Source organism: Cervus elaphus, chromosome 1 (genome assembly GCF_910594005.1).
Source record: "Cervus elaphus chromosome 1, mCerEla1.1, whole genome shotgun sequence".
Lineage (NCBI taxonomy): Eukaryota > Metazoa > Chordata > Mammalia > Artiodactyla > Cervidae > Cervus > Cervus elaphus.
In genome coordinates, this window is record NC_057815.1 from 58,232,379 (window position 1) to 58,257,786 (window position 25,408).

The following is a 25,408-nucleotide window of genomic DNA, read 5'->3' on the forward strand; positions in this document are numbered from 1 at the left end:
CTTCGGACCTGCTTAGCCCCCGCCGGTCCAGCCCCAGCCCCGCCCAGCCCCAGCTCCGGCACCGCCTCCTAAGCCGACTTTACCGTCCCCCTAAGCCCCGCCTCCCTCTGGCGGCCACGCCCCTCAGAGCCCCGCCCCTGCTCTTGTCACCTCCTTCTCCAGCACCCTTCCGGCCCGGGGTGACGCCTGGCGGTCCTCGGCTCCCCGTTCCCTAGGCTTCTCCGGCCCTTGAGCACCGTTCCTTGGCCATAGGGAATAAAAGCGAAAAGCAGAAAGGGAACTTGTGTCGAGAATTGCAAAAAGAGATGTCATAGAAAGAATGTTTTAGAGGCAGTCCCAGCGCAGCAACCGTTGGGTGTGCGGACTTCTGGGCCCAGGCGATCTAGTTCAAATTGAGGTTGGCCTGAAGGCAATCTCACTTCTTGTCTCTGAGCGCCCGCAGTTCGGAAGACTGAGACACCCTAGGATCTGGCCGCTCTCGAACCCCGCGACCTGGAGTGGAGGTCCCTCTAGCGGTCAGCGCCAATCAAAGGCGCCGGCACCCGCTCTTGTGAACAGCTGGGGAGGAGCAGTCCTGTCCCGCGCCCAGCATTTAGGCGGGGGTTCCACAGGCACAACAAAAGCTTTGCTGAGCATAGGAATGGACTGTAGGATCGGGGCAGGACTGGGCCTTTGGGAACCTAGTTCAAGTCCTTCCCCGGTGTAGGGCGTGAATCCCATTTGGTGGTACTGCTATATTGTTGCCCTGTCTGGGCCCACAAAACTTGGTGGCTCAGTTCAGCGGATTAAAATCCCTGTGGGCCTCAGATGGCATCGACACCAAGGACTCTGGCATAGTCCCCAGTTCTGGCAGGAGTCACTACCTCCCTATCCTCAGTTTTTATCTACATTTCTACAGGCTGGATTGTTGATCAACTCCACAGGACACATCTTTTTTTATATTATCCTGATGGTCTGAAATTACTAGTGTGCCCAGAAGACTTGTACATGCGAACAAAACTTAAGCCACTCTGGCAAACATGAGACTCTAGTCACTGCAGGAACCTGGCCAGAGGCAGGCCAAGGGCAAAGTCAGCAGAGGAAGGCTGGGGCCCACAAGAGTTGTGTTACAACAGGACACTCTTCAGTTCTCTTTCACTTCCTTAAAATAGCAGCTCAGAGGCTTTTATAGAGGAGGCTGCCATGGTTCACACGAGTTCATGGGTGTTTCCAAATCCCACGTGTTATTGCCCTAGTGGACGTGCAGTCCTCAGAAAATGCTAGTCTGTTCTTTAGAACTATACAATTACTTTTTAAAAATCATCTTTAAAAATGGTGTAAGTCACAGACATTGAAAATAAATTCTGGTTACCGAAAGGGAAAGGGGGGTGATGAATAAATTAGGAGTTTGGGATTAGCAGATACACATTAATATATATATATGTAAAGGATTTACTGTATAGCACAGGGGACTATATTCAATATTTTGTAATAACCTATAATAAAACGAATGTGAAAAAGAATATACTGCATCACTTTGCTATACACCTGAAACTAATACAACATTGTTTATCAACTATACTTCAATTTTTTAAAACTGGTGTAAATCACTGACTTTCCAGCTTATTCACACTTTGGGACCATTTTAAGGGAGGGGACTTAAAAATTACAGCACTGTCTGGTCCCCCCTCCAGAGGCTCTGATTGAATGGTCTGGGGGTATAGCTGGGCATCAGAATATTTAAAAGCTCCTCAGGTGATTCTTAGGTGCAATGAAGTTTAAGAACCACTGGTCTAGATCTTAGGAGCTTCAATCCTCAGTAAAACCCAACAAGAGACCAGAACTGAAAAGTTCATCTGAAAGAAGCCCAAGAAGTGTCCACAGACCTACATGTTTACCCCTGGCTCCCAGGAAACAAAGTGCCCCGTTAACTGGGGCTTCCGAGAGAAAATGTCTTAACCTAAAAAGGTGATTCTAGCTGCAGACATTTAAGGCATGAGAGTGGGTTGTTAGTGGCAGGTGTGCCCTGCGTAACTGTCAAAGCAAAGCATATCACGGATGAATGGTAGACAGCACATCACAGGCAGCCTCTCTGTGCCTCCAAAGGAACCGTGTATGCAGGATTTATGTGTAATCCCACTCTGATTAATTCCCCTGCTACCCTCATCTGTGAGGCACATTCCTTTTCCCTGTGAAATAGGTAATGTTATTTTACCCATGGGGCAGCAAATGGCCCCCACTCCATGGAGTGGGTAATATCACATTTATTTATTCATACCTGTCTCATTCCACAATGGATTTGAGCTCTCTGTATCACTCTGTTAGAACTGCGGGTAACTGTGCTATGTCCATGGGGTTAGCAATTCCATTCTGCCAAACAGCTACTCAGAGGCTATGGGAAAGAAAAAGAAAAAAACCACCACCCCTCTCTTCACTGCCCATGGTCCCAGCCTGGGCTTGGCAGAGTTGGAAAACAGCTGCAAACACACACAGCAAACCCTCTCATGTGACCAACCTGGGAAGACAGGGCCCCAGCACATGACACAGACTGGCACCACAGCCTGCACGCGTGACCCGAACCAGCCGGAGTGAACAAATGCGTGGGAAAGAGTTGGAAGAGGCCTCTCCAGACAGGCCCAGGTGGTCTGTGTCCCCTGTGCCACGCGGCCCGCCTGCTGTGGCAGGGAGGCCCTTGCTTGCTCTCTGGCGTTCATCCAGATTCCAGAATACTTACTGAAGGCCTCAGTGGGTTGGGGATTGTTCACAGTAAATCCAGGCACAGGCAGCACTCCCTGAAACTTTTCTGCTGAGGCCGTATAGGCAAATAGAACCTGATGAGGTTTATTTGCTTAGTGTCACTTTTATTGTGTTTCAGGCAAGCAGCAGCAGGGGAAGGTAAGGCGAGATGAGTCTACAGGGGGGTCCTCACCCTTAGGCTGGTTTTCTGGAGGAAGTAGCTATTCAAAGGCCTATAGGAAGATCTTGTGCAGGCATGAAATAGGTAAAGGGGCAGGTCATTATTTTTAGGCTGAAACAATTAACAAATTGCTTAGAAAAGGTTGGGTGAACAAACATATTTGATGCTTCCTTGGACAATGACAAGATTATGGGCTGTGCGGTATTTTCTAGCTCTTTCCTTTTGTAGCTTTGGTACTTGGAATGGCTCACCGAAACCCTCTGTCTATAAAGGCTTGTCCCGTCTATCTCATAAGGGTGAGATGAGTTCTAACACAGGTGCAGGCACTTTATAACTGGAAAGTGGTATTCAAATGGTAATATGTTCACTTTCTTATTGCGACCGCCTTGCTTGGTGTAGGGACAGTACCAGGGGAAATCAAAATTAAACATCAACAAGAAATATTACTTTACACTATTGATACTATGTATAGAATAGATAACTAATGATAATATACTCTATAGCACAGGGAATTCTACTTAATGACTGTGGTGACCTGAACGGGAAGGAAGTCCAAGAGGGAGGAGACATGTGTGTATGCAGGGCTGATTCATTTTGCTGTACAGTAGAAACCAACACAACATTGAAAGCAACTATACTCCAATAAAAATTAATCCAAAAAAATAGGACTTTGGTTGGGCAGTGAATAATAGAAGAATATCAATAGGCAACTGTCAAAGAGGAAAGAGCTTGGGCAAAGGCCAGAGGGGAGAAAAGCCAGGAGTATGAGGGCGTGGCCTACATTTCTAATGGCTGAGAAGGTGAGGGTGGGGAGAGTTATTAAAGTACATGCTAAAATGCTTGACGAAAAAAGAAAAGGTTGGAAGTAAGCTGGATCAGGATGTGTTGTTTTGTTTTCATTTTCATTCGTTTCTATGCATATTTTGATTTCTTTCTTTTTTTTTGGGTGGGGGGGATCAGGATGTGGAAAGCCTTGAGCACCAGGGCATTGGGATGGGTAATGGAAGTTCCTGATAATTCTTGAATGACAGACTGTCATCTAAGCTCTTAGAAGATACTGAAGGCAGTACCATCTAGAAAAGGATGTGTGTGCATCCCCCACTTGCAGCCCCTCATCTCCCTGTGTGCCATTAGTGGGACGCTATTAATATATTAATACTATAGTATATTGCAGAGGGGCCCTGGCCCCCGATCCTGGAGCGCAGCATCCCTGGCCCACTGGAATGCATCACTGAAGAGGCTGCTTTCTCTTGGTCTGGAGTTTGTAAATGATCTGATTTCCATCATTCCAGGCATAGAGCTGCTTATCTCTGGGGTTGTAATGGATCATGGAGTGACTTCTCGGCCGCCTGGGAAAGAACAAGTTGGGCAGATTCTCTTCAATGATGGTGCCAAGAGGATCATAGACACAGGTGATGCGATGTGCGCCCTGGCCTCCAGAACTGTAGACCACGTAGAGGACCCCACACAAGAGGAATGAGGCTTCAGCATCCTGGCTTCTGCATGGAGTGTCCCATGAGTGTTCTACTCCCAGCGTGTCAGGCTCAATTTTCGTGAGAACCAAATGGCTGTGGATGCCTGGCCCTGAGTGGATGGCCCAGAGCCCGTGCTCATCCACAGCCAGGTCAATGTAAGTGGAAGGGGAGTGCTGGTAGGCCAGGGCTCTGCCTGCTCCTCCAAAGAGAAGCATCCGGTCTTCTACAATCCTCTTCTGCAGATTATATTTGATGATCTCATTGAGAGTCCCTTGGCTATGAAAAAACAGGAAACCTTTGTAGATCACTTGGCCTGTTCCCTGCCAGGAATGTGTTAGAATCAGCTTCCGGGGGGCTGGCTTGGTGCTATCTTCCATGAAGGCCCGTGTATTGGCAAATTCCCAGACAGTGTTGTTTCTGGACCCAATGAAGACATAAACCTTTGGAGAGTCACTGACAGCATCTTTCATCCAAGAGCCATCTGTGTCCATCGTCTTCTTCACTATTTTCAGAGACTTTATGCCCATCAGCATATTGTCACAGCCTGGCCACAAAAGAGGAAAAGGAGAGGTTACTTTATTAACATATGAGATGTCTGCTTTTCTCATGGATAGCTTTTTTTTTTTTTCCTTCAGTGTCTAATGTTAAATTATCACACAGGGATCAGTCAATGATTGTAGGATTCAATGAATCAAAGACTTTAAAGAGTAACTGAGTCTGTGAAGGGAGTTGCTGTCCAGTTATAAGAGCATTCATTAATCAAGTTAATCAAATCAAGATATAAATAACTATTTGCTGTGTCCTAGGCCCTGTTCTGGAGAAGGAAATGGCAACCCACTCCAGTGTTCTTGCCTGGAGAATCCCACGGACAGAGGAGCCTGTTGGGCTGCTGTCTCTGGGGTCGCAAAGAGTCAGACACGACTGAAGTGACTTAGCAGCAGCAGCAGCAGGCCCTGTTCACTCTCCAGAGCACTTCAAGGTGACACACTGAGTATGGAACCACCTAACTCAATTGTGTTTGCCAAGATTTTACTAGGTTTCTGCTGTATACTTAGCTTACAGTACTGTCTTAGAACAGTATTAGGTACTAAGGATAACGATTATAATATCAACCCTACAACTTGAGAAGATGACCTTCTAGGAAGGATTCCAGTTATTAACCCTACTAGAATGCTGTTGTTATTGTTCAGTTGCTCAGTCGTGTCTGAATCTTTGAGACCCCCTGGACTGCAGTATGCCAGACTTCCCTGTCCTTCACTATCTCACTAAATTTGAGTTTGCTCAAATTCATGTCCATTGACTCATTACTCATGTACTCATGAATGTGTGCATGCCTTTAGTCAGCTGACTTTGGATACCAACAAAAAGCAAGATACTAAGCTAGGTGTTATGAGCTGGGGGTACAATGGGATGGGGTACAACGATAAATTAGGCATGGTCCTTGCTTAATAGGTGCATGACTTTAGATATAAAGCTTAAAATGATTTTTTTTCAAAAAAGAGGATAGAGAAGAGACATGTCATTTGATACAGGGGAGAACCTGCCTTTGAGTTAGCCCTTGAAAGTCACCTTGAAGGACATTCTGAAAGGGGTTGGAGAAACTTTCCCAATAGTTAACAAAACTGCATTTGGGAAAGTCCTTCAAACTTAGTGAAGTAGTATAGAGTTTCATCCAGTATAATCTAAATCCTTTGTGTATAAAACTAGATGCATAAAACAAACTAGTTGAAATCTGCTCTGTGCCTGGAACCTTGAGGGTGGAGCTAAGGAATATGGATTTAATTCTCCAGGAAGGTAGGGAGCTATTGAAGCTTTTGAATAAGAATGAAACATGGCCAAGCTATTCTACAAGACTAATTAAGCTGGTAGTCACGTGTACAATAGATACATGAGAAAGAGACTAAAATCAGGGAAACCAAGCAGAAGGAATTTCTGTAATCCAAACAGGATGAAAGGGTCTAAACTAGGTGGAAGAAGATGAAGTAAAAAGAAGGGGCCTATATTTCTCTAGCTCCTCACTGCCACTCAGACTATTACTCTCTCAAAATTCCCTTCCTTCTTTGATCCTAGATCAATTCAAAGATCTGCCTCTGCCCTTGAGAGCTGTGTGTTGGTGGAGAAAATCTCACATTGGTGCCTACTGGTATCATTACACTAAGGGGTCTTCAACGTCAACTGAGCCCTAAATACTATACTGCTCTCCATGCTCAGCCCATCTTCCACATGGCAGCTATCTTAAATCCCTTCCTTTGCCCCACAACTAACCCATCAATCCTTCATAATAACGCCTTTGCAAACATAAATACTATTAGACATGAACTTCCTCAACTTTCTGCTCCTCACTTACAGACTTTTTCTTCAACTCCTAACCTTGCTACCCTCCCACAAATCTTAGAAGCGGCCACGTCATTCCTCCTGTGAAGACTAATTCGTTCACCTGCACTCCTGTCTCATCCTTTCCTGCCTTCTAGATTTCCTCCATGAATGATTCCCCTTTCTATCTCGGATTTCTCCTTCACGACTAGTTCTTTAGCTTGTAAATATCAATTCTCTCACAATTAGACAACTTTTTCAACTTACTTCACTCTACCATTTTATAGAACTAGAGTCTCCTATAGTTTGTACTCTCTGCACCCATTTCTTCACCTCCCATTATTTCACTTCACCATAACTTCACAAAAATGACCCTTTATAACATGACCAGGGACTTCCTAACTGAAAACTTAAACCTTTTATGTCTGTATCTTAGCTGACCTTTCTATAGAATGGCAATATTGATTAGTTCCTCCTTCTTGAAGATTTTTTTCTCCCTCGATCTTTTAAAAAAAAATATATATATATATTTACTTATTTCTATTGTATTTTTTGGCTGTGCTGGATCTTTGTTGCTGTGTGGGCTTTTCTCTAGAGGCAGCAAGTCGAGGCTACTCTCAAGCTGCAGTGCATGAGCTCTAAGGCACACGGGCTTCAGCAGTTGGCGGCACATTAGCTCAGCAGTTGTGGCTCCTGGGCTCTAGAGCACAGGCTCAGTAACTGTGGTAAACAAGCCTAGCTGCTTCCTGGCATGTGGGATCTTCCTGGATCAGGGATCGAACCCCTGTTTCCTGCATAGCAGGCAGATTTTTTTTACCACTGAACCACCAGAGAAGCCCTCCCTTGATCTCTGTGTCACCACAGAGACAAATGTCTGTGTTCATCAGGTGCCATTTCATTTTCCTCTTCTCCAGTCACACGTTCGCAGCCTCCTTTGTACACAAGCTGCACCCATTGATCTATGTCCTGTCCAATGGGATGTGGACAGAAGTGGTGTAAGCTTTTCTTTCCACCTGGCCCTTACACATGCTATCTTCAAGAAGACCTCAGGGTCTTGGAATTCTCATGGTGAACAAGTTAGAGAGAGATATGGGTCAAGATTAGGTAAATGCCAACTCGTCATTTTAGGAAAAGTGGGTCATCCGCTCCAGTCATGAGCTTGTTGCTGGGATGGCCCTGTTTAGACAGTCTGTTGTGAGGTGAGCAGTATCACAGAGGCAGGGTGTGGTGGCCTGACTAGAAGCATGAGAAATCCTGTACGTCTCCCTCAAATCGGGCCGAGGTCTGTATCACAGGTAGGAGAGGAAAGTCTTAAGAAAAGCACAGGAAGTCTCTGGGTCTCCCTCACTGACTGCTATAGGGTGAGGTGGTGGAGTGACAGTCGAATGTATAACAGCCTCTTGAGGAGAACTGAACATCCCAAGGGCCTCGGCAAATCCTTCCAAAAGCTTCAATATAAGAAACTGGATGTGCCAATGGGTTGTCATTTTGTTCTTAATAAATACCTAGGTTCTCCAGGCCAACTGGAGGCCAAATGGAGTCAGAGGAAAAGAAATATGGTGAAAGGAGAGAGAGTGGACACAAGGAGGAAAGATGTATGGCCAGAGAAGTACCAGAGGTGGAGGTGAGTAAGCATTTAGCAAACTGCATGTACTACCACCAGTTATTTGGGAACCAGTCATGAATGACAAAAAAAAAAAAAATCCAGAAAGATGGGAAGACAAAGAAAAGCAAAGGTGTTCTACAATCAAGAGAAGAAAGAGTTTCAGGGAGAAGTAGCAATCAAGTAATCAATGTTTACTGAGAAGTTGATTAGGATGAAGATGGAGAATTAACTCAGATTTTGCAACATGGAGGTTGTTGGTGACTTTGAAAAAAGCTGATCCAGTGGAGCAGGCTGGGGAATTTAGACCTGTGGAGACCTGGAGCTGATCTGAGTAGCTTAGGGCATAATTGGAGGTGAGGAACCCCACCACAGTTCTTTCATCAGTTCATCACCCACAATGACCGTACCTTTTCTTTTTTCCTCAAGCCTCCATCATAGCCTCCTCACTCTCCTAGGAAGATCTCACCTCTGATTTCACTAAGAAAACAGGCACAATCAGAGAACAATATCATCTCTAGCGTGGATTACTGCAATAGTCTACCTGGGGCCACACTTCCATCCTTGGCCTCAGAGGCCATTCCCCACAGCTGCCAAAGTTATCTTTGAAAAATATAAGTCAGATCATGTCCCCTGTCTGCTTAAAACTCACCAGTGACTTCCCATCTGACTCAGAGTAAAGCTCAGGTCTACCTTCCAGGCCATCCGGGGCTGTCTGTCTGCCCACTGCCTCTCTGCCTTGTTTTCTGCAAGCTCCCTTACTTTGAGCATTTTGTTCAGCTACACTGGCCTCCCTGCTGTGCCCCAGACTGTGCCAAGCATACTCCTGCCTCAGGAAATTGGCACATTTTGTTCCCTCTGATTGGAACCCTCTTCCTGAAGATAACTACATGCCTTCCTCCCTCGCTCCGCTTAGGTCCGCTCACAAATGTTCCCTCATCATTAAGGTCTCCTCTGATCACCCTATTAAAAATAGCAGCCCCCTTTTCCAGCTCTGCATAACCCCCTTATCCTAGCTCATTGTTTTCCATAGGGCTTGTGATCTTCTATCTGATGTATTATAAATTCATCTGTTAACATATTTATTGTTCAGCTCCCCTCAATAGAGTATAAACTCCATGAGGACATGAGCATTGTCTTATGTTTCATTCACTGCTGTGTATCTTGCCCCTGGGATAGCAACTGGCACATAGGAAGTCAGTGTTTGCTCAGTGAATGAGTCTTCCAACTAACCAATCTATTAATCAATTGCACATGAACCCATGTTATTTGCCTTCCCTCCTGCTCTCTTTACTTTTGCAATGAATCTTGTTCCTTTCACCAACTCAAGGACTTAGCACCTGAAATTACCTCCCACTCTGTAAATAACCAGGCTATAAGATCATCCTAGAAGCTTTCTAGTGTGACCCCATTTCTCTGCTCCACTTTATAATAAAACTCCTTAAAAGAGGAGGTTCCTTACCTCCAATTATGCCCTAAGCTACGCAGATCAGCTCCAGGTCTCCAGAGGTCTAAATTCCCCTGCCTATTCCACTGGATCAGCTTTTCTCAAGGCACCAACAACCTCCATGTTGCAAAATCTAAGGGTCAATTCTCAGTCTTCATCCTAATCAAGTTCTCAGTAAACTTTGATTGCTTGATTGCTACTTCTCCCTGAAACTCTTTCTTCTCTTGATTGTAGAACACCTCTGCTTTTCTTTGTCCTCCCATCTTTCTGGATTTTTTTTCTCTTGTCATTCAGGACTGGTCCCTTATCATCATCCACCTTTAAGTGTTTTGTCCTCAGACCTTTTCTCTATTTACGATAACTTTCCAAGTAACTTCATTTTTTCCCATGGCTCTGAATAGCATTGTAAATTCTGAATAATGAATAAATCAAAATTTCTATCTGGAATGACATCTTATCTGGATGTCAATTTAGCCCCAAACTTTTTCATCCAACTACCTTTTCCATGTTCCTACTTGGCTACCTTCAAACTTCCTCTGTACAAATCATAACTCTTGCTTTTATTCCCCAAACTCTCTTCCTCTCCCCATTTTAAGCAAAAATCATCAATCAAATTACCTGTCCAGAAGTCATCTTTAATTCCTTTCTTTCCATCTTTCCACACTGGCAAGTGCTGGTAGTAAACCTATCTTTAAATTATGATGTTATACTTAAATTAAAATGCTCAATATATTTCTATATCCTCCTCTTTCCACCCCCTCCTTTCCCCTTGCACTCTGTGAATCCTCACCTTTTGCCTGGACCACTACCACTAATTTGTCTCTCTGAGTTTACTTTTGCTTATCTACAGAATGTTCTCCACAAAGCAGTAGGAGTGATCTGTATAAAAACATGAAAGTTTACTTTTGCTTATCTACAGAATGTTCTCCACAAAGCAGTAGGAGTTATCTGTATAAAAACATGAATTACGTGACTGACTTTCTAAAAGCTTTTCCCTACCATTCTTGGAATAAAATCCTAACTTGGCCTAAAACATCTATCTGATTTGGCTTATGGCAACCCACTCCAGTACTCTTGCCTGGAAAATCCCATGGACTGAGGATCCTGGTAGGCTACAGTCCATGGGATTGCAAAGCGTCAGACGCAACTGAGCGACTTCACTGTCGCTGGGACTTGATCCTCTACTCCCTCCCTACTCTCCCACCTTGCCTCACTGTGTGGAGATTACATTGGCTTTCCGGCTATTCTGGGAGCTGTCCAGTTTGTTTCTGCCTCAGGGCTCTTGCACTTGAAATTCTTTCTGCTGGGAGTGTTCTTTACTTTGATCTTCCACAGTCTGCTCCTACTCATCCTTCAAATCTCAGTTTCAATTTCATCTCCTTAAGAGGCTTCCTGTGACTACTGTATCTAAATTTAAAATGATCTACTGTAGCATCTCTCTTATTTCCTTGAGACCATTTATTGAGTTTTATAATTATGTTATCTGTTTTATTTACTAGTGCACTGTCCTTCTCCTCCACCAGACTATAAGATCCACAAAAGCAAGGCCTTTGTGTTCATGTTTACTATTGTACTCTACTGCCTGAGAGCTCTGTGGGTTCAATAAACATCTATTGAATTAGTAAGGAAGGTAGGTTCATTCAAGCAGATGTTTTTCTAGGGTTTAAATAGTGCTGCACACCCAGAGTTCTGACTGCAGATCTGACTTAAGTAATAATAATTTGTAAAGCACTTTAGGGTTTTTATAATATTTTAAAATGCACTATTTTATTTAAAAATGTGGCACAATATTGTCACCAAGGCAGCATATGGCAGGGGTGTGGTTGGGGAGAGCCAAGTCCTAGAGAGTCAGTCCTTCCAACAGTCATGCCATCCATGGCTGCTCCCAGAGGACTTGCATGGCTCACACCATGGCCAGGATCAAACTTTGGGGAAAGCTATTGAAGCTGAATAGAACCCTTTGGAGCTCCTGGGCTCAAAAGACTTTCTGTGTCCCCTGTTTCTAGGGAATAGACTCCAGCCTCCATGACCTTCCCTGAGTTCCAAAGGGCAGATTCGAACAGTTGCTAATAAGGGAAAAGGAAGGCAAGTCAAGAAACAATAGTGCAGCCTTGGGGCAGGGTCTTGGTTTACTTCAAGAGATACCTATAATAGTATCTTTGAGCTCTTCTGCAGAACTAAAATCCCCAACAAATGGAAGATGCTCAGTTCAGTTCAGTCGCTCAGTCATGTCTCTTTGCAACCCCATGGACTGCAGCACACCAGGCCTCCCTGTCCATCACTAACTCCCAGAGTTTACTCAAACTCACGTCCATTGAGTCAGTGATGCCATCCAACCATCTTGTCCTCTGTCGTCCCCTTCTCCTCCCGCCTTCAATCTTTCCCAGCATCAGAGTCTTTTCAAATGAGTCAGCTCTTTGCATCAGGTGGCCAAAGTATTGAAGTTTCAGCTTCAACATTAGTCCTTCCAATGAACATTCAGGACTGATTTCCTTTAGGATGGACTGGTTGGATCTCCTTGCAGTCCAAGGGACTCTCAAGAGTCTTCTCCAACACCACAGTTCAAACGCATCAATTCTTGAGTGCTCAGCTTTCTTTATAGTCCAACTCTCACATTCATACATGACTACTGGAAAAATCATAGCTTTGACTAGACAGACCTTTGTTGTCAAAGTAATGTCTCTGCTTTTTAGCATGCTGTCAAAGTTGGTCAGGTTGGAAGATGTTAGCATTCTTCATTCAAGAGAAGGTCACAGTTTGATAACCTTGAGAAGCTCATCAAGAGACCACCTGAGCCTGTATTAAAGGAGGGCAGGCCCTGCACACACCTTGATCCTTATCAGCTACTGCCCTAGAATCGCCAAATCCTCCCAGGTTAGGACTACAGTTTTTCAGGGCAACAGTCAATTGTGTCCCTTTTGCCTGGCAAACCAATAAAGCTATTCTTTTCTACTTCACCCAAAACTCTGTCTCTGAGATTCAATTCTACGCTGGTGCACAGAGGTTGACTTTTGAGCATCATTATGAAAGTCTCTCAGCCAGCAGTTTCCACCATGTCCCACTACTGACCTGCTTTACCAGATGAAGGGATTGTTTTCCTATGGCCTCTGGGTCAACTGTTGACTTCCCTGGTGGCTGAGACAGTAAAGTGTCTGCCTACAATGTGGGAGACCCAGGTTCAATCCCTGGGTCAGGAAGATCTCCTGGATGAAGGAAATGGCAACCCACCCCAGTATTCTTGCCTGGAAAATCCCATGGATGGAGGAGCCTGGTAGGTTACAGTCCATGGGGTCAGAAAGAGTCGTACATGACTGAGCGACTTCACTTTCTTTCTTTCTTTCTTTCTTTCTGGGTCAGCTTCATCCTGGTTGGCCTGGGTTATAGAGACCAAATCCCTAGGAAAGGTAGAGAAGCCTGGGACAGCTGGGAACCTTAGAATAAGTTTCAAATATCTCAACATGGCACTCAAGGTCCTTTGTCTGCCCTGCAGGAGCAGCTAACAGAAGGATCACCCTCCATGCTGAACTTTGAGGGCTATGAGCTGTGGTGTGGAAGAGAGAGGGGTGGGCTGCCCTGTTTACCAGGACCTATCTCTGCCAGGGCTCAGTATGCCTTTTCTCAGTTTCACCAGCTGAATCTGTCTTATGTGAATGCTCTCCTCTTCCCACAAGCTCTGTGATGACAGATGATGAACAAACAAGGATTTAGGACTATACGTGGTCATCCCTTTAATGGGAAAGAGGTGGTCCCATGGGCCATGAGAGAAGCTCAGAAGCTGTTCCCTATTGAGGAACAAGTCCAAAAGCTTGCAAAATTAAACACCTACAAATACATGTAATATGCTTGGTACTGTGATTAGGTACTTCTTTGCTTATCTAGATCTTATAGTTCATCTAAGTGGTAGATATTTTAATCTCTATTTTCCAAGCAAAAAGAAACAAAGGTTTGGATAAGTAACCTGATAGATCACCCAATTAAGGGAACCTCTGAGCTCAATCTGAGCTGGAAGGCAGGGCTAGCCAGGACACCCCCAGTCAGCTCAAGAGACATGGTAGATAGGCATGTGCACATGGAGGGAAGGGGTGGAGAATGGGTGAGCCTGGGTATGCCTAGAGAAGGAGAGATGAGGGCAATGGACTCCCTGGGGTGTATTAGCAGGGTGATAAGATATCTGCCCTGACTAGGGAGCTCCCAGCCTACCCATTCCTCTTGGAGGAAAGTCAGCAGACTTGCAGTCAGCTATGAGGGACTATGGCTAAGAACAAGGCACAATCCATGTCTCATCAGTGATAAAATATTCATTTAAAATACAGCAGAAATGGGACTTTCCTGGTGGTCCACTGGTTAAGCTCCACACTCTCGATGTAGGGGGCCAGGGTTCGATCCCTGATCAGGGAACTAGATCCCACATGCCATAGCTAAAACTCCGTGCCACAGCTAAGACCTGGCACAGCCAAATAAATAAATATTTTTTTTAAATGATAAAATACAGCAGTAATTAATACAAACATTCTTCTTCCTTCTTCTACTCCTTTTTTCTAATATAGAATCCTTGAAGAAATTGCAAAACAAGAGAGTGCTAGGTGGTTTTAATCATGGAAACAGTTCTGGGGAAGAAAGCACAGAATTTTCCCCTGTGTGCTCCCTTCAGCTTTCTCCTGTCCCTTGTAGCTGGAATCTGGGACTGGGAGTCAGAGACCTCAGTGGTCTAAACTCTATTTGGTTCTCTATGTGACTCCCTAAAAGTCCCTTGATCAATCAAGCCTTAGCTTTCCCACCTGTAAAATGAGAAGTTTAGCCTCAATGTTGTACAGTTTATTCAGGTGAATATTCTATAATTTTTTCATAAATTCCTCTTCTTTTGGAATTTGGGGAGAATATACGTCTAATGTTTGAGTAACAGGGAAAGTTAAAACTCCCTGCTGTGCCTCTCTTAGAAGAGATAATTAGCGGGAGTAAAAGGTTGAGGAAAGATCTGAAATAAATTGAAAACCTTTGAGTCCAGCCAAGATGCAAATTATTTAACAGAGATACTGACATTTTGCAAACCAGAGAATGAAAATCTGTGGTTTACCCCTCAGGCAGAATTGTAGATAAGCAATTAGGATAGAATTTGGCCCAAGGCCTCAGAGTGAATTCATTTATAAATATCACTTATTTGAATATTCTTAATATTTTTCCCCTTATTTAATAGTAATACTCTCCAGACTTGGTGAGACTTTTCCCTCTGTAAGGGAGTGACTCAATCAGTTATATTTTAAAAACGATTATGTAGGACTTTCTGGTGGTCCAGTCGCTAAGACTTGGTGCTCCTAATGCAGGGGCCTGGGGTTTGATCCCTGGTCAGGGAACTAGATCCCACATGCTACAACTAAAGATCCCACATGCTGCAGCAAAGACCTGGCACAGCCAAATAAATATTTAAAAATAAAAAATAAAAACTGTGCTGGTTATTAGTAGAGAATTAACTGGGGGTACAGGTGGAGGAGAAGGCAATGGCAATTCACTCCAGTACTCTTGCCTGGAAAATCCCATGGATGGAGGAGCCTGGTAGGCTGTAGTCCATGGGGTCGCAAAGAGTCGGACACGACTGAGCAACTTCACTTTCACTTTTCACTTTCATGCTCTGGAGAAGGAAATGGCAACCCACTCCAGTGTTCTTGCCTGGAGAATCCCAGGGACGGGGGAGCCTGGTGGGCTGCCGTCTATGGGGTCGCACAGAGTCAGACACGACTGAAGTGACTTAGCAGCAGCAGAGCTGGAGGAGAGGGGATACAGGGAGACAGGTGGAGAGTCTGTAAGCATAATTCAGATGAGAAAGATCTAAATAGTGATGGGAGGGAAAAAATGGGCACAGATTCAAGAAACAGAAAAAGAGAGGTCAGGTAATTGATTAGGTTGTGGGAACTGAGTGATAAGCCAGACTCAAGGTTGTGAGACAGGAAGGAAGGGGACAGAGCACAACATTTAAAAGAATGACATTGAGGATATGACAAAAACTGATTAAAAATGACCAGGCCCAAGATGGCATAAGATTTGACTTCCACTAGGCCTTGACCCTCATTATACACTCATTGTAATACATCAGCAAGTTAAACGGCACACCCACCAGTGCCATGACAATGCTGAGATCAACCATGAAAGATAACATTTTGACTTCTTGGGTCTTCCCTGGTGGTCCAGTGGTTAAGAATTTGCCTGCTAATGCAGGTGGCAAGGGTTCGGTCCCTAGTCTAGAAAGATCCTACATACTGCAGAGCCTGCTCTTTAAAGCCCAGGAATCACAACTACTGAGCCCATGTGCTGCAACTACTGAAGCTCATGTGCTTAGAGCCTGAGGTTTGCAACAAGAGAAGCCACTGCAATGAGAAACCCGTGCACCACAATAAAGAGAGGTCCCCGCTCACCAAAACTAGAGAAAGCCCTCACACAGCAAGGAAGACCTAGTGCAACAAAAATAAATAAATCTGGACTCCTTCAACCACCTGAATTGTATTCATGTTGATAAACATTTGTCAGTACCTAGCAAGTGACAGTTACAGGGGGATGTCAAAAATGACAGCTCTCAGATGAGTAGTCAATTATAAAACTTGAAGTAATTTGGTATGTCCTGGAAATTAGTGGCAGTTATTTTTCCCCATGTATATATATAATATGTATATGTTTACATATACATATGTTTACATATGTTTACATTTACATTACATTTACATTTACATCACAATATGTTTACATTTACATATATATAAATATATATGTAAATATACATACATACAAAACTTTAATTTTTATTTTGTATTGGGGTATAGCTGATTAACAATGTTAATGTTGTGATAGTTTCAGGTAAACAGTGAAGGGACTCACCCATACATATACATTTATTCATTCCCCTTGAAACTCCCCTACCATCCAGGCAGCCACATAACACTAAGTAGAGTTCCCTGTGCTATACAGTAGGACCTTGTTGGTTATCCATTTTAAATATAGCAGTGTGTGCATGTTCATCCCAAACTCCCTAACTGTCCCTTCCCCGCATCCATTCCCCCAGCAACCATAAGTTCATTCTCTGTGAGTCTGTTTCCCACAGAATACACTTCTGATATGTCAGCATGCTACCCAGGGTCCTTCATCTGACCTCTTTTGTCACTTCCCTGCCACACAGGACTAATTAGTAATCACCAAGCTTGCCACGGCCTCTCACAAGTTTGAGACTTTGCCTCTACTTTTCCTTAGCTCATCTTCGCTAACTTGGGATACATCTTCTTGTCCTTTAAAACAAAATCTCTGACTCTTGCAGAGCAGCTACTTGCTGTTTCTTGTGCGTCCAAAGCATTCTGTGCAGTCCTCTTCCAGGGCAATTCTTGGGCTGAATTGGAATTGCATACTCACTGTTTCCTTGCAAGCATTTTAGACAGAAGCTATGCTTTATTTGTCTTTTTATCCACAGGACCTGGGACATGGTATATATCTCACTCACTATTGAAATTCTTATTGTTTACTGTCAACTCAGGAATCAGTTAGATTCAGATAATGTAGTATCAGTCAGTTGCTACCCCAATGCATGCTAGGCCAACTTAAAAATCAAGTAGATTCAGATAACAAGAGGTACATGTGGACAATAGCAAGTGCTATTTCACTGTCTAGAAAGCCTGATTAGATGGAAGGCAGGAGGGCAGGAAGACCAGCTTTTATGAAATGGTACAGTGAGCCATGGGAAGATGTGGCTCTGCAGAAGGGCTGTGAATCCAGGGTGAGTGCTTAAAAAGAGCCTGGCATACAATACGTGCTCTATGTATTTTGATGAGTTTCACAGAACTCTTTAGCAAAACCACATGCTAAGTCCCTTCACTCGTGTCTCACTGCTTGTGACCCTGTGGACTATAGCCCTCCGGGCTCCTCTGTCCATGGGATTTTTCAGGCAAGAATACTGGAGTGGGTTGCTGTTTCTTTGTCTAGGGAAACTTCCTGTCCCAAAAATTGAACCTGTCTGTGTTTCTTATGTCTCCTGGATTGGCGGGCAGGTTCTTTACCACTAGCGCCACCTGGGAAGACCAGCAAAACCATATCAAAGGTTTATCTAGGTTCCCAACTCTAAAAGTATTTCACGGCACCCAGTATAGAGCACTGCCAGCTTCCCTTTATTGGTGATTAGCCATCGAGTCTGAGAGAGAAAACAGAGGATGCATGGCTGTTGGTTTGTATGGTTATGTGCTGCTCAACAGCATGGAGTGTGAGGAAGCTGGCACCCAGTATAGAGCACTGCCAGCTTCCCTTTATTGGTGATTAGCCATCGAGTCTGAGAGAGAAAACAGAGGATGCATGGCTGTTGGTTTGTATGGTTATGTGCTGCTCAACAGCATGGAGTGTGAGGAAGCTGGAGTGTGAGCTGCACTGAATGGGAGTGAGTTCACAGCTTCCACTGTGAGTCTCTATAGCTGGAGTTCAACACAGCCAACCTCCTTCACATGTGTCCTTTCAGAAGAGACCAGCTTTCCATAACCTCCTTACCTTAGCTGGTTTTCTTCTGTGGTATTGAACTTCTATCTGACATATTGTAAATTTTCATGCTAACATATTTATTGTTTGACTCCCCTCAGAATATTTGCTCTATGAAGGCAGGGCTTTCTGTCTAATCTGCTATGTTCACTGCTAGATATCCTGTCCTAGGTTAGCATCTGGCACATACTACAAATTTTCTATTTTAATTATGAATTTGTTAAATATCAAGAGATGTTAACATATGTCTGCAAAAACTCTCTAGGGTCCTGAATTTTTTTTTTAATGTAATGAGTTTCTGAGATAAAAGTTTGAGAACTGTTGTCCTAGAGGATCCAAGCTGGTCAACACTCATGAACAAGTGAAGCACGGAACTGGGCAGTCCTCCAAGGAATTTCTGATAAAACAGCCTCTGTTTTGCATTAGTTATCTAACTGTTGCAACATCTTAAGCATTTCAAGTTTATACTTATGCACTTTTTGCTTTTATTTAATTTTTATTTAAAGACTAAGCTGGGTTTTGGTTTCTACATAGTGGGTTATTTTTTTCTTCCTTTAATATTCTTACTTAAACAGAAAAGGATGAAAATGTTCTCAATGTCAAGGTGTGATACTGTCATTCTCCCATTTATCTAGCTATAAAACAGAGTCATTGACACTTTGCCATGAATTCTTCCTATGCAATCACTCCTACTGACGCTGTTCTATCCTGTCTCAAAGTGTGCTGGTGTAGCACTTGCTTACCTCATCCTGAACTTTGCAGCAGCCCTCTGACAGGTTCTTCAGTCTCCCCTCAGTCACATTAATGATCCATCCATTGCCTTCATATAGATATTTGCATACTTTAAAACTCATCTTGATGACTGCCTCTTTCCAAGAGCAGCAAGACCAAAAGTCTCATACAGATGTTATTAGAGGTTCTGTTGGAAAGATGGGCTCCAGAGCCAGACTTGAACTTGCTTTGGCCAAAAAAACTTGGTGAAAGCAACCAGATCTTGGTATGCTTGTGCCCTCTCCCTTAGACACCTTCCTGAATCATGAGAATAAGCCCAGGTTCGCCTCCAAAAGATCCAATGTCACATGGAGAAGAACCAAGCCACTGAGGCCATCCTTAGCTGGTCATCCACTGGGGAACATGCCACTAACTGTGGATGCACTAGGGAGTCTGCTGAGAACAGCTCAGACTGGCCCAGGCTGATAGAACTGCCCAGCTGCCCTGTGGAGTCCTGGGAAATAATCAATGATTGTTTTAATCCACTAAGTTTCAATGTGGTTTGTCATATAGCACTGCTGTGGCAGATACCTGGTGCAGGGTCAGGGTAAGGGAACTGTGAGCAGATAGGGAGAATGAGATGAATCTAGGGGATGGCGTCTAGGGGGTGGTGCTTACTCTTCAACACAGCAGGAAACTCTGAGTCACAGTTTCACCATCTGAATAGAAGTCATAATAGTATCTACCTAGCTGAGTTGTCAGGAGTATTGGACAACATACCAGAAAAAAGAGGCTTAATGGAATCCCTGGTAAATAGTTGCTTCCACTTTCCAATAAACTGCTCCTCAAGGTCAGAAAACACTGAACCCTACTCTGTGTGTTAGACTTGAGGAAAGAGCATGTACAGTGTAGAGATGCATGGAGTATATTTTAGTATACTATATGAAAGTAAGCTTTCAGAATAGCAGGTTCAACATAGCATAGAGAATCATGTAGATGGGGATAGACAGTACTAGGACAAGACTAAGCTGGAAATGTTCAAAGCTGCTGTGTTCAAAACTTACGGTTACCAAAGGGGGAAGGGCGGGAGAGATAAATTAGGAATCAGGCCATGGGGTCGCTAAGAGTCAGACACGACTGAGCGACTTCACTTTCACTTTTCACTTTCATGCACTGGAGAAGGAAATGGCAACCCACTCCAGTGTTCTTGCCTGGAGAATCCCAGGGACGGGGGAGCCTGGTGGGCTGCCGTCTATGGGGTTGCACAAAGTCAGACACGACTGAAGTGACTCAGCAGTAGCAGATATGACAGTAATACATGTATTAAATAAAAAACAAGGACTTATTCTACAGCACAGGGAACTATAGTCTATATCTTATAATAATAACCTATAATGAAAAAGAATATGAAAAAAGAATATATACATATAACCAAATTTTTATATGTATAAAACTGAATCACTTTGCCGTACACCTGAAACACTGTGAATCATCCATACTTCAATAAAAAAATAATTTTTAAGAAAACTAGAAAAAGGTGCTGTGTTCAGTTGTTGGCTTGTTATCTTTTATAAAACCGTAAATACAACAGATACAGTATATACTACGTCCATAGTTTTTATTTAATCAGCAGATATTACTTTTAGAGAGAATAACAAAGCAAATTATTTGAAGAAAGTTAGATCAGGGTCAGTTGTAAAGGACTTAATGTTATTTTATGGGGTTTGCTTTGCCTTGAAAGATGATAAAGCAATGATAACTCTGGTAGCAATGCAAGACGAAATCTTGGAACAGGAAGATCAGTTAGGAGTCTTGTACAATAATCAGGACTAGAGATGATGAGAGAGCAGGGTAGAGGGAAAGAATAAAGTTGAAAGATATTCAGAAGGAAGAATCTATTGGATGTGGTGACTTATCAGATGAGGCCCAAAGGAATGCACCTGAGATTACCACCACAGGAGTGTGCGGTGGGGCTCTTCTGTTCACTGAGCAAACAGTGGGGAAAGCAAAGGAATTTCATTGTTTAAAAATAAGTGAAGAAAAGGCAGGGAATTAAAAACCAAGGGTTAGAGGGAGAGGGGAATTGACCCTTCTTGGCCAAGATTTGAAAGAATGATTTAAAGCAATTTGTTTATGAGTAGGAATCATCAAATAATGACCCAGAGGTGTGACATGGTGTTCATGCATGTCCCGCAATAATAAGGCCCCTGGGTGCAGGCATTTAGTCCCAGAGCAGAGGGCTTCTACCTGAGGACCTCTGTGACAGCTCTGTGATGGCCTGCCTGGCTCCAGTCTCTCCCTCTTATGAGCACCCAAACTCCCCTACTGCCAGTCCATTCTGAACACTGGGGCCAGAATGAACTTCCAAAAACACCTACCTGAGCCGGGACACTCCCATGCTTACATAGGAGTAAGCAAAACAGCACAGTGGGAACGGTTAGTATGTGTAGGAGTCAGCCTGTCTTTGTTTGAATCTTCCTCTGGGATTAGCTCCTCACAGTTCACATGATTTATTCACGCAGTGCCCTGATTTCCATATCTATAAAATGGGGACTAATTCTAATACCTATCACATAGGTTTATTGTGAGAATTACCTGATGTAATCCAATAAGACCCCTTTAAATGCTTAAATATTACAAGGTACATCATAAGCACTCAATAACTATTAAGTACTGTTATTCATCGTATTTTCATCCTCCACAGCTAGAAGGTGAAGAGGCTCAGCACAAAGGAGTTTAGCTTTTGTCTGTTTCTTTCTTCTCCTCTCTACCACTTACACCAGACGTCTGCAGAACACTAAGCCCGATTAGGCCTATGTACCTCCATATGCTGGTTATTCGCTTGAAGTGCCCCCTACTCTCTTCTCCATTTAATTAGTTCTTTTCCAACATTAAAATTCAGTTTGAGACTTCTCTGGTGGTCCAGTGGTTAAGAATCTGCCTTGCAAGGCAGGGGATGAAAGTTCAATCCCTGGTCAAGGAATTAAGATCCCACATGCCACAGAGCAACTAAGCCCTCGCCCTGTGACTGCTGAGTCCACACACTAACGCCTGCCCCTGTGCTTCTGTGACACCCTCCATCAGAGCAGCCATCACCCCATCTGTTATTCTGGGTTTAGGTGGTTTCCCCACTTGGCTCCAAGCCTCTTGAGGACAAGAATGTTATCCTAGTCAAAGTTTCATCTCAAATGCCTGGCATAATGCCAACATATTTCTGGAATTCAGTTAGACTTCTGTTGAGTGAATGGATAAATGAATGAGTCAGAGAGAGAATGAATGGGGAGGTTCACTCCACCTGGAGCCAAAAGCCATCAGCTAAAACAGCTTAAGGGGGGATTCCCTGGTGGTCTAGTGGCTAAGACTCTACGCTCCCAATGAGAGATCAAACCCAGGTTCGACCCCTAGTCAGGGAACTAAGATTCCATGTGCTGCAACTGAGAGTTTGCATGCCGAAACTAAGAAACCTGCATGTCCCAATGAAGACTGAAGATGCCGTATGCTGCAACTACGACCCAGCACAGCCAAAAAGATATTTAAAAAAATAAATAAATAAACAATTTTCAGACCTTCTATTAATACCTGTGTGATGGTCCTAGTGGTATCCTCATAGATCACAGGCCTTCCAGCTGGATACACAAGAAGTACACTGGCCTTTTTGAATGCAGCATAGCAACCTATGGGACTCTCCAGTAGGCAGCATAGAATAGGCTGGACGTACACTTTTGGTATTGCTGCCCTGTGAATGCAGCTTCTGTGTATGCGCATGTGCACACACATACACGGTACTGCATATACACATACACGGTGCATACACAGACACAAGTACTCTCATACTATCTTGCGCTTACACCTGTGTATACTCCTTTGAGGGAGATATTCTTCTCTGTTACAGTTTAAGAGCTATACATCTCTTAATGTTTTGTTCCACTCATCACAAACTAATGGACCTTGGGAATTGGCTCACAAATACATTTTATTTGGCGTCCAGTGGGTTTTTTGCTTGTTTGTTTTATTTTGTTTGATTTTTAATGGTTTTGAATGTGAGGCACTCAAATTTATACTATCTGAGTGGATCCCAGAGGCATGTGAATTTGCAGCAATACACTTTCTTCTCTGAAACATGATCTAACTAAAGATATGAGTTATTTACTTCAGTAGGGAGAGGGTTGTTGGAGGTTATTTGCAAGCACCCTTGCAAATAAAGGAGCTGGACTAAAACAGGAAATAAAATAATGCTATAATGACTTCTTTTCACTGCCTTGAGAATTTTTCTTTACAAGCTATTTACAAGTTAAAAAGAGGTTAATACTATTCTGATTCACACAAGAATGCAGCCTGTGGAATCTGCCAAAGACTGTTAGATAAATTCTTAATCTGGGCATCTGAGCCAGTGGTGCTTTTCCATAAGTTGCCAAGTGCAATGCAAAATTTCTTTTTTTACTTATAGTGATTATAGTACCAAAGACTTGCAGTGACTTTAAACTATAAGTTAAATTGTATTTAGGTAACTTTCACTCACTGCATTCTAAATTATGTGTTAGACAGAAAAAGAGAGGGGGGTGGAAGGAGAAAGAGGACAGTCTACATGGGTTAGAGTTAAGACTCTAAGAATTTTACCTTGGCCCCAAAAATCCCTGGAATTGTGGGCCTCACATGAACCTCATTTGAGGGTTACGTCTAAATAAAGGCTAAAGACTGGAGGACACTACTAGAAAAAATGGCTTAATTACAGAGTAACTCTACCTTATTTATTATCCCTAGCATCCCATTCAGAGAAGGCAGTGGCACCCCACTCCAGTACTCTTGCCTGGAAAAACCCATGGATGGAGGAGCCTGGTAGGCTGCAGTCCATGGCATTGCTAAGAGTCGGACATGACTGAGCGACTTCACTTTCACTTTTCACTTTCATGCATTGGAGAAGGAAATGGCAACCCAGCCCAGTGTTCTTGCCTGGAGAATCCCAGGGACGGGGGAGCCTGGTGGGCTGCCGTCTATGGGGTCGCATAGTGTCGGCCACGACTGAAGAGACTTACCAGTAGCAGCAGCAGCAGCATCCCATTTAGACTGATGCTTGAAATTTCTTAGGAAATCTCCCAAGACACAATGTTGAACTTTCCAAGAAAGCTATGATATCCTATCTTTCTAAGTTTTTCAAAGACACTCTCTGAGACAGCACGTATATATGAAAGAAACTCTTAATGTGACCTCCAGTGACCCTCCCTAGCCCATAATCCCATATTTGGCTACACAAGGGTTCTGACTTGAATCTTAAGAATTCCCATGGAAGTTCCAGAGCTGGCACAGTTCCAGCGGCCAAGGTTAGAAGACAGGAAGATGGGAGCCTTGTGGGAAGAAGGTGGGTAGAGGAAACAGCACCAGCTGGGATGCACAGAATTCTAAGGTTCCCACTCCCACGGTCATGCCCTACAAACTTGCTCCTCTTGAATGAGGGCAGCACCTGTGAAGATGATAGTTCTGCTTGACTAGGTTACAAATCAAGACAAAACTAAGGAAATTCTGTAGATGTAATTGAGGTCCCAGGGACTTCCCTGGTGGTGCTGTGATTAAGAATCTGCCTTTCATTGCAGGGGATGTGGATTTGATTCCTGGTTAGAGAACTAAAAGCCCACATGTCTCAGGGCAACCATGCCTGCACGTTGCAACTAGAGAAGCTGTGTGCCACAAACTGCAGAGCCCAGGCATTGCAGCTACTGAGCCCACATGCTCGAGAGCCCACGTTCCACATCAGAGGCCTATGCGCTGCAACTGGGGGAAAAGCCCAAGTGCCACAACGAAGACTCAGGGCAGCCAAAAAAATATTAAAGGTCCCAAATCAGTTGACTTTGAGTTAGTCAAAAGGAAGATGATTATAGGTGGGCTTGACCTAAATCAGATAAAAAACAGGGACTGAGCACTTCCCAAAGAGGAGCACTCTCCTCCCGGCCTTGAAGGAGCAACAACTACATTGTGGGCTGCCTGTGGAGAGGCATGGCTTCTCGAAGCTGAGGGCCTCCATCCTACAAGCACAGGAAGGTAAATTCTGTCAACATCAATAAGCTTGGAGGAGGGCCCCAAGTTCAAGGTGAGAATGTAGCCCAGGTAACACCTTGACTGTACCTTCGAGAGACTGTTGAACGAAATGTCCAGATAAGCTGTACCTGGATTCCTGAATCCACAGAAACTCTAAGATAGTAAATGTATACTATTTTAAACTGCTAAAGTTGTGGTAATTTGTTACACAGTATTAGCATAACTAACATAGGCAAAGCTACTAAGAGAAACGGCCCAAGCAATGGGGGAGGGGACAATATGTAAAACACAAACAGTGCATGGAAGGGGAATACACTGGCATCCCAAAGTCCAGATCAGGTCAGAGCACTAACCACACTGTTGTGATTGTTTACATCTTCCCCTAAGCCACGCTCTGAGGGGTGCCGCTATCAGCATCTCTTCTATAGACAATTTTT

The 25,408-nt window shown here is 43.8% G+C and overlaps 1 protein-coding gene across 1 annotated transcript in view; it reads right to left on the reverse strand.

Moving 5' to 3' along the window:
- Window positions 1–2,819: 2,819 nt before the first annotated feature.
- OLFML1 (olfactomedin like 1) overlaps window positions 2,820–25,408 on the reverse strand; it is a 30,775-nt gene continuing 8,186 nt past the window's right edge. Inside the window, exon 3 of the mRNA XM_043904173.1 lies at window positions 2,820–4,915. Within this exon, the coding sequence (XP_043760108.1) occupies window positions 4,125–4,915 (791 nt within the window). The 3' untranslated portion in view covers window positions 2,820–4,124. The remainder of the gene's footprint in view (window positions 4,916–25,408) is intronic.